At 42.8% G+C, this 19208-nt stretch overlaps 1 protein-coding gene across 1 annotated transcript; it reads right to left on the bottom strand.

Moving 5' to 3' along the window:
* Nucleotides 1–13425: 13425 nt before the first annotated feature.
* Nucleotides 13426–15227, bottom strand: LOC121005481. The gene is made up of 3 exons (XM_040438250.1): nt 14712–15227; nt 14078–14489; nt 13426–13433 (listed from the first exon to the last, which is right to left on the bottom strand). Exons 1-3 carry the CDS (start codon nt 15225–15227, stop codon nt 13426–13428), a joined length of 936 nt encoding a protein of 311 aa, XP_040294184.1.
* Between the last annotated feature and the right edge of the window lie 3981 nt (nt 15228–19208).

Here is a 19208-nt window from a genome sequence, read left to right on the forward strand (position 1 = left end):
TGCGATGCCCAGAAGCACTATGGGGACATTGAATATACTGTTAGGATTGTTAAAAAAATATATGAAATTCATCCATTTTTTTAATGGCCATTAAAAACGGGTGCAAAATAGACAGATGGACAGAAAATGAATGCGTGTCCGTTTTTAATGCCCGTTTTTTTTCACTGTCATGTGAATGTAGCCTAAATTACTGTTCATAAACATCAGAAAAAGGGCTACAGATTGAGCCCTCAGAGCATCTCCCTGTGTAAAAAAGAAATCCTACCAGTCTGCAAATACACTTGAAGTGAAAGCTGTAAAAGAGAAACTGTTGACATTTTTAATAAAGACCAATTGAAAATGATTTGTAGCAAAAAATTTGTAAAATGCAATGATAAAAAAATGCCTACAAAGTTGTCCATAACCTTTTAAGAGTAATTATCTATAATTTAGAAAAAAACCGACCTAAAATATAAGTCCTTGAGTAATCTTGTTTTGTGGAGTCTTACAGCCATCTTGGTCTTGTGTAAGTCAAGGTGCCCATACACCTTCAATAGCCGTTGTCCTATCTTTCCTGACTCCCCCAGACACATGTATTCTCAGCTGAGCATTTGTCTTAAAGTGGGGATAAAGCTGCTGCCATACACCTCTGTCAGCAGTTTACTTCCCAGAAGAAGAAAAGGATTGGGTGTTGATATTCAAAGCACCTGATCTTTTAATTCCCCCCATATCTTCTGTCAGGAGATAGTTGGGACCTCTCCATAAACATTTGTCCCCTGGTCCCACCAAAAATAGTAAGTTTGGCTGACAATAGTCTACGCATGGGGAACTTACGTTTGATTTCAGGTGATTTCCATAATATGGCTGCGTTTGAATAACAGTATTAGGCCTCATGTCTGCATTCTTGTGTCTGTTCCACAAATTATAGAACATGTTCTATTCTTGTCCGTACTGCAGACAAGAATAGCAATTTCTAGTGACTGGAGTACAAAAAATGTGGCATGCACACGGAAGGTGTCTAGATTTTGGAGATCCGCGGTTTGCGGACCGCAGTATGGACATGATCATGTGCATGAGGCTTTTACACATGTAAGACTGAACATAGCAATAATATTCTTTATTTATACAGCCACAAAATATTCCACAGCACTTTACAATCAGAGAGTACAAGTAGTATAGGGCTACAGTACTCGTCAAACTCAGTGACAGGAGACCACGCCCCTTTTCTGGCCATAACACCGCCCACAATCCCGCCTAAAATAACGCCCATTCAAATACCCTTTTAGATCCGATAAGGTGTCAGTAATTCAATTAAGTTTAATATGTTTAAAAATAAAATTATATTACGCTTGTATTAGGCTTATATTAAACTCTTATTAAGTTAGTATAAATAATGGCAACAGCTATTTGATCCGTCTATCTAACTATCTGTTGACTTTCGATGATGTCACCGAAGGTCCTGCAAGGTATACGCTGCAGTCCAACATGTCAGTAATTTAATTTTAATATGTTTAAAAATAAAATATTAAGCTTATATTAACCTCTTACTAAGCTATTATAATATTGGCAGTGGCTAAATATTATATATATTGGCAGCGGCTAATTGATCCTTCTATCTTCCTAAAAGCTAAAAGACCTTTGATGTCACTGAAACACCCCATTTTCCGCCCAGCCCACTCCGACCACAACCCCGCTGTCACGGATGGTGTACAGGAAAAAAGACAATGCAATACAATTAATGACTCACTGGATCCACAACTAAGGAACAAAAGGGAGACCCCTACATGAGACCTGCCACTCTCCCTAATTGCTCAGCCTATGCGAACACCCCAAAGGTGGATGGGCGCATATCCACGTACCTCGGCTATCTAATACCTGAAGACCCTACAATAGTGAGGGGACACGACCACCGGCTCCCTACACAAGACACGGAGGGAGTCAGGGTCACCTGAAAATCCAGCAGACAGAAAATCACAAATAAAGGAACAGCACTTATCTTGCAGAGGACTGAGGAATAGAAACAGCATGCACACACACTCCAGGAAGTTGTATAAGCCGCAACCTAATGCATCATGGGGAGGAACTTAAAGGGAAGCAATCAGTCCAACTCGCATGACAGCTGAGATAGACTAACGAGATGAGGAACTTAACCAAAACAAAGAAACTCAAGGAGGAGGATCTGGAAAGCTCCTGTCAGAGCTTCTCAGCTGTCTAGTTGTGACACCGCCCATCGTGATGTCATCGAAGGTCCCGCCAAGGCAGCAGTTTCTTTGTTAGTGGACCTGCGATCTTTGAAATGAGCTTTTCTGCCTACCCATTTGTCCTACTTCATGGCCTATTAACAGAGGTTCACCGACATGTCGGGGCATGTTCTAATATACTTATAACTATCTGTTATCTATCTATCAATTTTATCTAGGACCTCTGATGAGCCCTTTCCCCGCCCATAACCCCTAAAGCGTTCCACAAACCAATAGTACTGTTTATACATGTGTTACGAGGCATAGGCAAATCATGCTGCACAAAATAGTCTGAAACAATAAAGAGCCAGAATAACAGTTAAATCAAGCTACTTCATATCTATCTACACAGCTATCCATCTATAACTGTCTATACAGCTATATACAAATATAAATATAAAATATAAAGAAACTATAAATCAATATAAACTTCTGATATCTATCTATTTATCCATATAGCTATCCATATATCTATCCCTATCTATCTTTCTATCTACATATCTATCTATCTACCTATCAATCGGGCGTTATGTAAAAGAGCGCTACACGCTTAACAAAAACAAACATTTTTCTAGCCTGTTTTACAACTGCCTACGCAGACTCCTATTATACAACCTCCTAGACAGATTTGCAAGAATGTTGTCTTTATCACGACACAGACTCCGTCATATTCGTAAGTAGAGAAGCGATGGAACCCGCCACCGTATTAAAGGTTAGGGTATAACTCTCGACGTCGCTAACGCCCGACTTGTTAATTTTGGGCAGTTTAAAAGAAATTGTGTCAGATTACTTGCGCAATCCTGATCCCGAGAGGCCAGAAAAACATAGGTATAGAGCAAAATGGCATTTTTTCAGAGATGGGAATCGTCGAGACATAGAGACAAGACCTCTATGTAAAACGCAAAAGTGCGTCTACACAAAGAGACGACTGACAACGTGAATTTATACGACGCTACCTTTCGGCAATAAAACATGGCAGCACCAGTTTCAACACCCGCTTTCTTGTATTTCAGCAGGGCCCTCAGCTTCCGGAAATACCTTTTTTTTTTGTAAAACAGTTGTTAATACAAGCGGATACGCTAATGTCTAACAAACCCGACAATGTCATTTGGTTTTACGCGTGTTGGCAGAAATAGACGACGAGCTAACTCGTTTGTGTACAAATATCAGGTTTATCTAGGGGAATACTACAAAATTTTTACAGACTATGACCTATTCCGCAGGACAAGGTATATTTGGCGGTCGTCGATGATCTTATGGGAGGCGGCTTGAGAAAATCTTGAAATACAAAACGCTTTCACCAAATACATGCACCACAGAAAATTGAGCATCATGTATCTCGTTCAAAATGTTTTTTAGGGTAGAAAAGCCGGACCCATAAATTTAAACACTAAATACATGGTCCCTTTTTAAGAAACCCCCTTGATAAAGTACAAGTTCTTTACATTGGATCGGAAAAGTCCCCGGTAAAAAACATGTTTCTTTTTAGAAAACTTTTGAAGACGCTACACATGCGCCTTACGGCTATTTACTCCTAGATTTAAGATCCGACACGCCCGAGCGGAATTACGGCTAAGACCGGGTTTGTTCCTGCCAGATCTTCCTGCGGTTTATGTGTGCAAAAAGAAGCTCAAAAATGTGATATTTCTCATCTGACGGTCATTCTTGGTAGCTTCGCTGCTCCCGTAAAGATGTCGAACAGGATCCAACGTAATTGGGATCTTTTAAAAGCGTTGGCTCAAAACAAAACCGGCGGTCAAAAGTCAATATACACAGCGCCAGTAATGATTTGATATCCACTATTGGCGAGATCGCTCTCAATATCCTTAAAGGAAAGATACCTCGACAAAAAAATATACTGAAAAGATGATGCAAGGCTATAAAGAAATTAAGCAATAAAAGCTGTCCCATTAAAGAAAAGAAACGCATTGTGAACCAGAGCGGCGGTTTTATAGGATCGCTGCTCGGCTTTGCGATACCTTTAATCACTAGCTTGATAGCTAATAGAGTCGGCGGCTCATAATGTAGTATGCAGGAGAAAATGTTCCTGGGTTTCCAAACACGAGTTGGACTGTTTAAAAAAGAAACTGTTGTAGATACACCAGACATACGCCAAACCGTTACGTGCCATTTGGACGTCGAAGTTATCTAAATACTACACAGAAATGTCTAGAGTCGGGCAAATTTTTAAAAAAATTTTGAATCACCGGCACTGCCAGATTTTTTCGGGAAAATTCCGTTAGATCCGAATATATTCACGGCGAATTACATTTAAAAAACTGCTATTTCCTTGCTGCAGAGTGCCTTTATAGTGGTGTAGAACACTGCCTTGTAGTACACGCATAGGAAGTCTGCGTTGGTAGTGAAATAATACCTGTGAGTCCGTATGACAGGCGTCACTCTTAGAATCACTGCACACTTCACTTATTAGGCAGGTCACGAGGCAAAAACTGACCAAATAACTCAAGTATGAACTCAGCCTTACAGGTCGATGTTGGCGTCAAGAAGAAGCGCACTCCATTTACACATCGCCAGCTGATTCACATAGATGTCTACAGAAACTGCTCTATTAAAGGGAATCTGTCACCTGGTTTGAGCATATTAAAGTGTTACTACTGCCATGTACAATAAAATACCTTATTTCTTGCTGTAGTCTTTCATTTTTTGTTTCATGGTTTATTAGCGATAAAATACACTTTTTGTTATGCAAATGAGTGTCCAAGGTGTCCAGAGATGCATTATTATCCTTCTCTGGAGCCCAGTAACTCCCCCCTACAGTGCCCAGCCCGCCTTCCTTTAGAGCCCAAGCACGCCTCTTCCAGCATAAGTAACTGCCCACACCGAACTCTTTACCACCCCACGCAGGCGCAGTACTGTTGACTGCCTGCACGATGTAGAAGCTCCTGAGGGCAACAGCTTCAAATGTGTCACTGGGCAGGCGCCGAGCCCAGTGACAAATTTTAAGCTATTGCCCTCAGTAGCTTCTACATGACGCTGGCAGTCCGCGGTACTGCGCCTGCGTGATATTTCACCAAGTGGACGCAAGGAATCTGTGGGCGTAGTTACATCCAAATAATCACTTAGCGGAGGGGGGCAGCAGCAGCAAAAGAGTTTGGGTGTGTGGGCAGTTTACTTATGCTGGAAGAGGCGTGCTTGGGCTCTAAAGGGGGCGGCAGCGGCAAAGAGTTCGGGTGTGGGCAGTTACTTATGCTGGAAGAGGCGTGCTTGGGCTCTAAAGGAAGGCGGGCTGGGCACTGTAGGGGGAAGTTACTGGGCTCCAGAGAAGGATAAGGATGCCCCTCTGGACACCTTGGACACTCATTTGCATAACATAAAAAGTGGATTTTATCGCTAATGAAACCATGAAACAAAAAATGAAGACTACAGCAAGAAATAAGGTATTTTATTGTACATGACAGTAGTAACACTTTAATATGCTGAAACCAGGTGACAGATTCCCTTTAAACGCATATATAAGTAGAGCCCCCCCGGACAGAGTGGAGAGGGTGTCAGCAGTAAGTGTGTGTTGACATCACTGATTAATTTGCCCTTCCTCTGATCCATCAGAACAATAACCCACAAAAAACGGTTCTGGTCAGCATTTGCCCAATAATCCATCAGTATTGCAAATGCCAAAAAGAAACAGGAGTGGATCTAAAACAGAGATAACACGAGAATGGAATATTTGCATGTCTTCTGTGTTTTGTACCCACTCCTGCTTTTGGCTACCAAAACACAAGCCAGTTCTGATGGGACCATACAGGCCTTACAGCTGCTACACAGACAGGATCCGTTGTGCATCTCATTTTTTCCTTCCTTTTGATAGATCAGATGAAAGGTCAAATAAATCATGATGTCAGCCAGGCCGAAAGGCAAAATAGTGGCCCAGTAATGAAGTGGGGAGGGTGGGAACAGTAGAAGGATACCACAGAGTGGCAAGGTGACATAGTGTTGAGATGGCAGCAGGAGGGTACCACAGAGTGGCAAGATGACATTGTGTGGATTAGTGTTGAGCTCGAATATTCGAATAGCAAATATTAATCGTGAATATTGCAACTTCGGAAATTCGCGAATATTACGAATATAATGCTATATATTCGCTAGATCGAATATTCGTCATTTTGTAACATCTGAAAACATGATTCTACCCTGCATCTTTCTTGTGGGTCAATGAGTCATTGGCCCACAAGCAACTTAAGCAATATAGTGAATATATTCGTTATTTAGAATTTTCTCATTATTTTTTCATATCTGTACAGTTGTTCGCATACTCCTCCCCGACAAGCGTCTTTCCCTGAGATCGTGAAAACTCAGATCCGATGGTATATTCTAACCCACAGGCGTTCCCCATGGTGACGGGGACGCTTGTCGGGGGAGCAGTATGCCAAAGGTGGAATAACAGTATACATTGAAAAAAAAAAAAAGAATATTCTAAATAACGAATATATTCGCTATATTGCTATAACTTCGTCTTTTAGAATATTACGAATATTCTAAAAAACAAAGTTATAGGCAACGTGACATAGTGTGGAGATGGCAGCATCAGGATACCACAGAGTGGCAAGGTGACAGTGTGGAGATGGCAGCAGCAGCTGCATCAGGAGACCAAAAAGTGACCCGGTAACAGAGTGAGGCGGTGGGTGGCAATACCAGTACCCGCTGATGATGGTGGGTGAAAGAAGGAGCAAGTGGCATCAGGTGGGTTGCAGCATCAGAGTAGTAGCTGAGGGCAGGTAGTCAGAAGAAACCGGTCTCTTCTTATCAAAGTGTTGGTGTGGCACCATGGATGATCTATTTCTGATGCATCAGGAATTGGTGGTTGGAAATCCTGGCCGATCCACGCTGATTCACCTTGACTAAGGTCAGTCTCTCCACATTTTGGGTGGACAGGCGAGTTCTCCTTGGGGTAACTATGGCCCCCGTTGCACTTATCACCCGCTCTGATGCCACACTACTGGCCGGACAGGACAGATTTTCCAGGGCAAACTCTGCTAGTTGCGGCCACAAATCTAGTTTGACTTCCCAGTAGTCCAGCGGATCTTCAATGTGGGGGTGACAGGGTGCACTCCAAGTATGCCACCACCTGCTGGTTCAGGTCCTGCTCCAGGTCTAACTGCTGCTGCTGGTGAGTAGGTTCTTCACTATGCCGGTTGAAGGAAAAGCTACTCAGTGACTGTAGCCTCAGGCTGCTGCTGATGGAGCTGGTACTGCTCCTGCCATCCCACCCCTCCCAGCAGCCATGGCAGTGGAACGTGAGCACAGAGGGCCCCCCGGTCAGACCTGCGAGAGGATGGACGATGGTGCAGATAGGCAGCGGCCAACTGACTACATAGGAAGGATGTCTATGTAGTAGTTCAGTTTGTCCTCCCTCTCAGTGGGTGTAAAAAGGCCCCCATCTGGACTGGTAGCGAGGGTCCAACAAGGTGGAGAGCTAGAAGTCATCCCTCTGCCGAATGGTGACAATTCGCCTGGTCACTACGTAAGCAAATGAACATGCATCGGGCCATTTGCGCAAGTGACTCGGAGGGACTTCCCTGCCTCCATCTCTACTGCATACTGCCACGGTGTGTCTGGGTCCTCTGTCTTGTCTTCCTCATCGCCCTGGAGCTGCTCCTGCATCTCCTCTCCTATCACCTGAGTAAAAACACCCATTTGGCTACACATTGCCTGTGCTCCAATGTCCTCCTCCTCTTCCAGTTCAGCCCCCACAGGGCTCATGTGGCCATGAGATCTAGTCGCAACGTCTCCAGTCCCCTGACCAGCCATTGTTACCAGCATCTGTTCCAGGCATGAAGCAGTGGAATGACGTCGTTCAACCCGTAGGCCTGGCAACTGACAAATAACGTGGCGTCCATAAAGGGCCTGAGCAAACGACAGGTGTCACGCATGAGCTGCCACTGGCTGACATCAAAGTTACATAGGGGAGTACTCCTATCCGCTTGCATCATCAAGAAATCGTTGATGGTCTTTCTCTGTTCGTATAGTGGTGGAGCCTTTGACTGTCTGAAACCGGGGTACATGCCACTGGGTGATGCAGCGGTAGCTGCGGTAGGCTGGACCACCACATCAGAGCCACGCGTACTCCCAGGTCCACTGCATGGTGATGCTGCATATGTTGACGATGCAGGGCCGTAGTGCCAACATTGGCACCCTGGCCACGCTTCACCTTCTGCCCACAGATTCTATATGTGGCCTGGTTAACCTCCTCTGGCAGCTTAATAAAAAAAACTTCCACACCGCCGAGTAGGTGATTTTCCCCCCAACAGTCCGCACTGACTGCTACCGTCGCTGCCTCTGTGAACTACTGCACCACTACTTCCTGGGCAGGTGGGCTGCTGCGAAGCAGGTGGTCTACCCCGGGCACGTTTGGCTCTCGACCTGCAACTGCTGGACTCCCAGTCATGCTACCACCTTGCTGGCTCAGCCGCTGCCTCACAGGCAAGCTGCAACCCTCTTCTCCTGATAAAGATGAAGCGCCTTCTGCACCCGGCTCCCAAGTGTGATCAGCTTCATCATCATCAAGTAGTGTCTGCACGTCACTGATGTCCTCCTCAACGGTCTCTGGGTCAGGAGCCTGACCGCTCACAACACAAGCTCCTGCGCCACTCTCCTCATCACTACTTGCCCGCCTAGCGGAGGAAGCCGCAGATGTCTCCTCAAGATCTTGGCTGGGCAGTAGCTGCTGACTGTCCTCTAGTACAGTGCCTTGCAAAAGTATTCAAGTATTTGAAGAGTTGCATCGTTTAATTTACAGAACATTGCCCACAACTTTGAAGATGTTTTTTTTTTATTTATTGTGAAGCAAACAACAAATAGGACAAAATAACAGAAAAAAGTCAATGTGGCATAACTATTCACCCCCCTAAAGTCAATACTTTGTAGAGCCACCTTTTGTGGCAATCACAGCTCCAAGTCGCTTTGGATAAGTCTCTATGAGCTTGCCACATCTTACCACTGGGATTTTTGCCCATTCCTCCTTGCAAAACTGCTCCAGCTCCTTCAAGTTGGATGGTTTGCGCTTGTGAACAGCAATCTTTAAGTCTGACCACAGATTTTCTATTGGATTGAGATCTGGGCTTTGACTAGGCCATTCCAACACATTTACATGTTTCTCCTTAAACCACTCAAGTGTTGCTTTAGCAGTGTGTTTGGGGTCATTGTCCTGCTGGAAGGTGAACCTCCCTACTAGCCTCATATCATGAACAGAGTGGTACAGGTTTTGCTCAAGAATATCCCTGTATTTAGCACCATCCCTCTTTCTCTCAACTCTGACCAGTTTCCCAGTCCCGGCTGCTGAATGGTGTTCTTTGGGTGATGTGATGTGTTGGGTTTGCGCCAGACAGAGTTTTCTTTGATGGTCGAAAAGTTCAATTTTAGTCAGACCAGGGCATCTTCCTCCATACATTTTGGGAGTCTCCCACGTGCCTTTTCCCAAACTCTGCAATCAAAAAAGATAGGGGCACATCCAAAGATAAAAAGGAAGAGTGCCGGCCCACGGTATATAATGCACAATGTAACAAGGAAGAAAAAGAATACCGAAACAGGAGCCGCACATCTACAAAATTACAAATTTATTGAGGCAACAGACACAACATAAAAAGAATTAAAATCATTGTATACAACAGATCTGGGCCATGTAAGCCGTGTATCGGCGCATGCCCATCTGAATCACCACAAATTCATGTATGAACCCCCACATCCATCAGCATGTAATAGTATAAAGTGCATGAAATCCATCAACAATAGATAAGAGTCAATAAATTTATTGGTAGCAGTATATGACAATATGCAATTGGTAATGAAAACCTAATACCTCAATTCTCTAAATAAATGGATAAAACACACATAAAATTGATATATAAAATACACATAAAACATCCACTGTTATAGCTAGTGGAAAGCCAGAGGTCCAGTCCAACTATTATAGGAGGGACACGATGTTAGTCCACTATCTAGAACAGCGGCTAGCAGCAAGTATACTTCCAGAGAACTGTGTGAGTAAATATATGTTCAAATAAATGAAAAATTTCTTTGAAAATATTCAAAAGTGACGTGTTAAAACTGGTGATTAAGTGGCCGATATATAAAGGTGACAAGGTACAGTATATAGAATCAAACATATAGTGCAAACACTAAAAGTGAATTTTATAAAATATATAAATGAATATAAATAAATAGGTAAGTATCTCTGGTAAATCAATATAATTGCTGACTCCTGAAATTAGCCACTGAGGAAGCCACTGAGGAAGAAGGCAGGAAGCCTTTGAAACGCGTCTGGCAAAGGACATTTGGACCTGACAATATACCGGCAATAATCTTATACGATATTGAGTAAGCGCTTTCTTAAGGATGCCAGGACTGCAGCTCTGAAAGAAAATTGAGCTGCGGAGCTACTTGGAGCCATTAAAATTGACTGATGCATCTGATGTTCCGGCACTAGCATTGACCTAGACAGGTGGAACACTGATTCCAACTAAGGAAACCGGACGTGGACTGATATTGCGACATAGCCAGCATTTGTATTCACAGCCGGAGAGAGACAGCACTACAAGCGTCTAAGCGCAGTTGCGCTATAGAAAAACAAGCTTGCCCGAACTTACACCTCGTGGGACGCCACGGTGGGAATATATGTGAGTAAAAGCTAGCAGCTCCGACATATGTGGACTGATACAATATAGCTGGATACATATGCACTGCTGTCCAGGCACTCCGATACATTGTTTGCCGCATTGACATTATTGCTTTATTGAATTGCCATACTATTGGATACATCCATACTATTGCCGTGCCGTCATAGATACAGCCTACATGCTCTAATAGATTCTATTTGCGGACAATTGTGTGGATTAAACAGCGATCCAGACCACACGCTTTCTAATTGATAGTGATATTCTTGTGGAACACCATTATAAGCGGGAGTCAGCAATTATATTGATTTACCAGAGATACTTACCTATTTATTTATATTCATTTATATATTTATATAAATTCACTTTTAGTGTTTGCACTATATGTTTGATTCTATATACCTTGTCACCTTTATATATCGGCCACTTAATCACCAGTTTTAACACGTCACTTTTGAATATTTTCAAAGAAATTTTTCATTTATTTGAACATATATTTATTCACACAGTTCTCTGGAAGTATACTTGCTGCTAGCCGCTGTTCTAGATAGTGGACTAACATCGTGTCCCTCCTATCATAGTTGGACTGGACCTCTGGCTTTCCACTAGCTATAACAGTGGATGGTTTTATGTGTATTTTATATATCAATTTTATGTGTGTTTTATCCATTTATTTAGAGAATTGAGGTATTAGGTTTTCATTACCAATTGCATATTGTCATATACTGCTACCAATAAATCTACCCAGTATTATCATATTGCTTGAGTCGCATTGCCTACCTACTGAACCAGATATAAGAGTGCCTATTCTATTTTATATACAATTGTTTTTTGGTGATTGGGTACAACATCAGTTTGGTGCACCTTACCATCATATAATCAGAGGTGAGCCGTCCCCTATCTCTCTTTTACATTTAAGAGTCAATAAATACTTATCATAAAAATGGCATGATGGGGGGTGTCTGTGGCGGTCAGAAGAAAAGCCCAACGCGTATCGCCAGACTTGCTGGCTTCCTCAGGAGTGCCTGATTCCTAATGGCCAATCATCAAATATATATATACTAAGTAATCACATAATAATGTCTTATACCTGTACACTGATTCCAGATGGAGAGAGGGGGCGGTGACCACCTCGCTATCGTAGAGCGACAGAGGGGCGCATAGGGAGATCTCCCACGATGCAGGTGTAAGTCAATTGTGGGAAGCGAACGGCGTCCGGATGTGCTGTCCGCGCATGCGCCCATCCAAGCCGGCCCGCGCTGCGTTCCAAAGACCGGATATAGCAGCACGCGCCGGCTCACAGGGCTCCCACTGCGTGTCAGCAGTCGGAAATGACATAGGTCCCAGCATGTGACGCGACGGGGTGAGCTGCGGATGCACACAAAGCAAAAGGTGAAAAAAGAATAGACTTACTGAGATAGACGTAACATATAGATTTCAGTAGACAATGGATCAGGAGATCAGTATCGGGGAATATGACCAAAGATTGAAATAAGGGAGAAGAGACAAATGTCAATCCAGAGAAAGAAACATGATAAAAGCGCCAAGGAAGAAATGAAATGAATTTAAAAGCACACAAGAAGAGTGACAAGTAATAATGGTTATTATACCTAAAAATCCCAAATAAATCAATTTTTGGGTTTTGTGTATTATTATTTTTAATTATTTAATATTGGTGGTTTTTTACTGTTATATTTATTTATTTATTATTTTTTTTATTTTTTTTGTTTGTTATATTTTATTTTTTATATATTATATTTTATATATTTTTTAGTTTATTTTTTGAATTTTATTATATTGATTGGTGCACTAAGGGGCAGTATAGGTGCCCAGAAATAGAATCCATAATGAATGTCTATGATTAGATCATGTGCAGAATTAACTACCTATCAAGAAAATGACTTGGTCTGTTAATTCGGCTGCATGATGTCACACCCAAAAGTGTCTATAAAAGCATTTTGTCCCTTAATTTTAGTTCTTGATCGCCCCAAATTTTTGTCTAGTTTAGAGATTTTGTGGTATATAATATCCCCGATATTGGTTTCAGATATACCCACTGAAATATTTAGTTATTAGTTAATTATTTATGCTCTTGTACTTTTATAAGTAGAAAAAAAAAGGTAAGAAAAAGGAGAGAAAATATGTAGAAAGAAAAATAATTTTAAACTCCGTGCCAAGATCCGCAGCACCCCACGTCGAGGTCCCGTGGTCAAAGAAAGGTCATTCTACAAATAATGACCATACCAGGGGTTGCAGCATCCAAAGGTTATCAAACTCAGATAATATGGGGACATACATAAATTGAAATAAACTGGTCATCACAAGTCCGAACAAACAAAAGAGTCCTCGAGGAAAAAAGAAGATGATCCAATGGAATTCAGTATGGTGAACGATAATCAAGTGATTCCCCAACCGAAGTGCAGAAGGAGATAACCCGATCCCGGAATAGAAGACCAAGTAATCACATGTAATGTGAACGGCATGTATATCTAAAATTGCAGAAGAAAAGAAAAAAAAAAAAGCAATTAAAAAGTGCGACAAATCATCTAGCATAAAAACCTGTGAACAAAAGCTCCTCGTTAAGGCCCTGTGGGGATAAACAATCAAGATTGTAAATCCATCGGGATTCCGCCTTCAACAAACATTGTGCTATATGTGTCCCCCTAATATTAGAGTAGATTTTTTCTAAGCCTACAACTTGTAGGCCATTGTACTTACCCCCATGGTGATCCAAAAAGTGTGAAGCCACAGAAGTAAGAGTCTTCTCCTCGTCAGCCCGGTCACGAGCGGCCAGGTAATATTAGACATATGCTGCTGGATCCGTTTTCGCAGTTCCTGTGAGGTCTGTCCCACATATATTTGCCTACATGGACAAATGATCCCATATACCACGTTTCTCATGCGACAGTTGATGTAATGCTTTAGACGTATGTGTTCCTCACCATTCATGAAATTATCTTTCCCCAGCATATACGGACAAACATTGCACTGGCCACAGGGATGTGTGCCTTTTGAGCTTGATGCCTCTGTTCAGTCCCCGTGTAGGACGCTGGAAGTGACTACAGACAAGCTTGTCCTTGAGTGAGGGTGCTTTACGGGCAATAATTTTCGGTTTTTCATCCATGTGTGGTATCAATCTGTGATCAGAGGTAAGCAAAAACCAGTGGCTCTCCAGGATCTTGTATAATGCTGACCATTGATTATTATAACGCGTAATCAAATGCACCTTACCATCCCTGGTTTTTGGTTTTGGGGTGAATAATTGCATCCGGTCAGCATTCTTAGCTTCTTCATAGGATCGGGTAATGAGTTTCCTAGGGTACCCCCTTTTTCGGAACCGCGTTGTTAGGTCTGCTGATGCTGTCTTGAAGTCCGTTACATTGGTACAATTGCGCCGCAACCTAAGAAACTGCCCTTTTGGGATCCCTCTCTTCATATGAGTTGGATGAAAGCTTTGATAGTGTAGTAGGTTATTGGTAGCCGTGCTTTTTCGGAAAAGATATGTAGTGATCCGCTCATGCTCTTTGCGCAACTTCAAATCCAGAAAATCCACCATATCATCCGATATAGTGTACGTCAAATGGATGTTCAAATCATTGATATTCAATGTATCTATGAACTGGATACAGGTCTCCCTGGAGCCCTGCCAAAGAAACAGGACATCATCAATGTAGCGGAACCAACCCACCACGCCCCCACTGAAAGGCGGCGACGGGTACACGCAGGTCTCCTCCCACCAACCTAAGAATAGGTTTGCGTAGGAGGGCGCACAGCGTGCACCCATCGCGGTCCCAGACTCCTGCCTGTAAAAAATTAGATCAAAAACAAAATAATTATGATGTAACACAAAATGCAGGAGACTCACCAGGAAGGTGCGGTGGGCCGGCTCCTCCGAGGTTGATTTTTCCAGAAAATGGGTTGTGGCCCTGATGCCGTCCTTGTGTGCAATATTTGTATAAAGAGACTCGACGTCGCAGGTTACCAATAATACATCGGTAGTGATTGGTAAATGTTCCAACATTTCTATCAAATGGAGAGAATCCCGTACGTAGGAGGGTAGTCCTAAAACAATGGGTTGAAGAAAGAAGTCCACATAAGTGCAAGCCTGTTCACACAGGCCCCCGATGCCGGCCACAATGGGTCGACCCGGAGGGTTGCGGAGGTCCTTGTGCACTTTCGGGAGCATGTAAAATGTGGGAATGATAGGATGACTCACCTCTAAAAACAAATGCTCCTTCTTAGTGATGATGAACATGTCTCGTGCTGTTTTCAATAATCGATCAAACTTCTTCTTAAACACCATTGTAGGATCAGATGGTAAAGGAACATGAAAGGTTCTGTTCTGTAGCTGTCGGTTCGCCTCTTTTGTATACAGGTCCATATCCCATAGGACCACATTGCCGCCTTTATCCGCCTCCTTGATGACAAAGGTGTTGTTTGCCTGCAGTTTCCGTATGGTGTCCCCCCAACAGTCCGCACTGACTGACTGCTACCGTCGCTGCATCTGTGAACTCCTGCACCACTACTTCCTGGGCAGGTGGGCTGCTGCGAAGCAGGTGGTCTACCCCGGGCACGTTTGGCTCTCGACCTGCAACTGCTGACTCCCAGTCATGCTACCACCTTGCTGGCTCAGCCGCTGCCTCACAGGCAAGCTGCAACCCTCTTCTCCTGATAAAGATGAAGCGCCTTCTGCACCCGGCTCCCAAGTGTGATCAGCTTCATCATCATCAAGTAGTGTCTGCACGTCACTGATGTCCTCCTCAACGGTCTCTGGGTCAGGAGCCTGACCGATCACAACACAAGCTCCTGCTCCACTCTCCTCATCACTACTTGCCCGCCTAGCGGAGGAAGCCGCAGATGTCTCCTCAAGATCTTGGCTGGGCAGTAGCTGCTGACTGTCCTCTAGTACAGTGCCTTGCAAAAGTATTCACCGTTTGAAGAGTTGCATCGTTTAATTTACAGAACATGCCCACAACTTTGAAGATGTTTTTTTTTATTTATTGTGAAGCAAACAACAAATAGGACAAAATAACAGAAAAAGTCAATGTGCATAACTATTCACCCCCCTAAAGTCAATACTTTGTAGAGCCACCTTTTGTGGCAATCACAGCTCCAAGTCGCTTTGGATAAGTCTCTATGAGCTTGCCACATCTTACCACTGGGATTTTTGTCCATTCCTCCTTGCAAAACTGCTCCAGCTCCTTCGAGTTGGATGGTTTGCGCTTGTGAACAGCAATCTTTAAGTCTGACCACAGATTTTCTATTGGATTGAGATCTGGGCTTTGACTAGGCCATTCCAACACATTTACATGTTTCTCCTTATACCACAAGTGTTGCTTTAGCAGTGTGTTTGGGGTCATTGTCCTGCTGGAAGGTGAACCTCCCCACTAGCCTCAGATCATGCACAGAGTGGTACAGGTTTTGCTCAAGAATATCCCTGTATTTAGCACCATCCCTCTTTCTCTCAACTCTGACCAGTTTCCCAGTCCCGGCTGCTGAATGGTGTTCTTTGGGTGATGTGATGTGTTGGGTTTGCGCCAGACAGAGTTTTCTTTGATGGTCGAAAAGTTCAATTTTAGTCAGACCAGGGCATCTTCCTCCATACATTTTGGGAGTCTCCCACGTGCCTTTTCCCAAACTCACAATGTGCCTTTTTGTTTTTAGCTGAAAGTAATGGCTTTCTTCTGGCCACTCTGCCATAAAGCCCAACTCTATGGAGCGTACGGCTTATTGTCGTCTTATGTACAGATACTCCAGTCTCTGCTGTGGAACTCTGCAGCTCCTCCAGGGTTACCTTAGGTCTCTGTGCTGCCTCTCTGATTAATGCCCTCTTTGCCTGGTCCGTGAGTTTGGGTGGGCGGCCATCTCTTGGCAGGTTTGCTGTTGTGTCATGTTCTTTCCATTTGTTTATGATAGATTTGATGGTGCTCCTGTGGATCATCAAAGATTTGGATATTTTTTTATAACCTAACCCTGACTTGTACTTCTCAACAACATTGTCCCTTACTTGTTTGGAGAATTCCTTGGTCTCCATGACAGTGTTTGGTTAGTGATGCCTCTGGTGTTGAAGCCTCTGGGGCCTTTCAAAAAAGGTGTCCATATGTAATGACAGATCATGTGACACTTAGATTGCACACAGGTGACATAATTTCACTAATTATGTGACTTCTGAAGGTAATTGGTTGCGCCAGAGCTTTTTATGGACTTCCTAACAAAGGGGGTGAATACATACGCACATACCAATTTTCTGTTTTCTATTTCTAAACAATAGTTTTATTTATATATTTTTATCATCTCACTTCACCAACTTAGACTATTGTGTTCTGATCCATCACATACAGTTCAGATTAGCAAAACATTGAACTTAAGGCTGTAATGTAACAAAACACAAAATAAGTCAAGGGAGGTGAATACTTTTGCAAGCCACTGTAGATCTTCCTCGCTGAAAGGTGGAGCTGAACCCACAGCATATAGTACTTCTCGCTGTGAGGGAACTGAAAAGGACAGAGGCAGGTTGAAGGCAGGTGAGGGCACAGGGCCTGCTCCCAGGCCATGCCAACTAAGGGTTGTGTCTGACGAACCCACTGACTGTTGGCTGGGGATGTCTGATGTCACTTGGGATGACGTGGATGACCGAGTTAACCAATCAAGAACTGCTGGGTTGCTGGTCAAGACACAACCGCTAAATGACACCGGGAGCTCAGGCCTCTCGCTGTGACTCCTGCTGCCACGCCCCCTTACTCTGCTGCGACCTCTGCTTGTACCAGAAACATTTAGGCCTCGACCACTCCTCTGTGCATGGCCTGGCACTTCTCTGCCTGACATACTTGTAGCTGAACTAAACAAATTAAATGGAAATTAAAACGCCCCTAAAAGCGACGAATATATTTTTCTTTTTGTACTGAAATAGGCCACTAAACACTTTTTCCACAATTAACTGCAGAAGTGAACTGAGAATATATTTTTCTTGTTGGACTGAAATAGGCCACTATACGCTTTCACCAGAAATAACTGCAACAGTGCAGTGTGTATATATTTTTCTATTTTAACTGAAATACGCCCCTATACGCTTTTACCAGAATTAACTGCAGAAATGCACTGAGAATATATTTTTCTTGTTGTACTGAAACACGACCGAATACGCTTTGACCTGGAAAAACTTAGAGTGAAGTGCTTATACATTTTTCTTGTAGTACTGAAATACGCCCCTATACACTTTCACCAGAAATAACTGCAACAATGCAGTGCATATATATTTTTCTTTTTTTACTGAAATGCGCCCCTATACGCTTTCAACAGAAATAACTGCAGAAGTGAACTGAGAATACATTTTTCTTGTGGGACTGAAATAGGCCACTATACGCTTTCACCAGAATTAACTGCAGAAATGCACTAAGAATATATATTTTTCTTGTTGTACTGAAACACGACCGTATATGCTATGACCAGGAAAAACTTGTGCGTATATATTTTTTTTGTAGTACTGAAATACAAATTCATTTACAAAGATCAAGTTATACAAGGATCCAACATCATCGACCTGATTCGCGTCGCGACGCAGAGTCACGGTTTGCTTAAGGCTAAAACGCTTCGCGGGTGGGACTTCTTCATGGAAACCATCGCCGAACTGAACGTGCCATCAACCGTGATCGGTAATACAAGAACGAGAGAACTTTAAAAAGAGGGTCGCCCGACAAACCTTTTGAAACGGTTCATACCCCTTTTAGGCAGCAGCCGATCGTAACAACAACCCCTGCGTTAAGGCGAGGCTCTTTATTACCTAAAAACAGAACGCCGCCTTTGTTACAGACGTCTTGGTTAACGTTGTAACTTTTACTTTAAATGTATTTGTATGTAGCGCCTGATAATGTTTTTTATTTGTTACAGACGGCATGGTTATCGTTGTAAATTTTACTTTGACGGTGTATACAAATGTATTTGCGTGTAATATATCAATGTTTTTACATAAAATGACTTTTTAAATAAAAATGTAGTCTTTTTTTTTTCTTTCTTTTTTTTTACAGTAAATACACTATCTTGATTAGTTAAAATTGCATTAACCGCTAGGGCGTGTCGTCGATAGCAGATGCTTAAAAACGTCGCTAATATGACTGCAAACTCCGAAATATTTAAAAAACAGTACTACAAAAGCTGTCTGTTCTTACGGAGGCGATGAGCCTTTATTCAGAGAAGTACGAAAATTTGGAATAAGAAAAGACGCTGTAAAAAATTGGTTGAACAACGAGGATATTTACACATTGTACAAACCAGTTCAAAAATAATTTAAAAGAAACAAAGTCGTGGTGTCTGATATAGACGACCAATGGCAAGCCGATCTTGTGTCGATGATAGATTAAAGTAT

Source organism: Bufo bufo, chromosome 6 (assembly GCF_905171765.1).
Source record: "Bufo bufo chromosome 6, aBufBuf1.1, whole genome shotgun sequence".
In the NCBI taxonomy this organism is placed as follows: domain Eukaryota; kingdom Metazoa; phylum Chordata; class Amphibia; order Anura; family Bufonidae; genus Bufo; species Bufo bufo.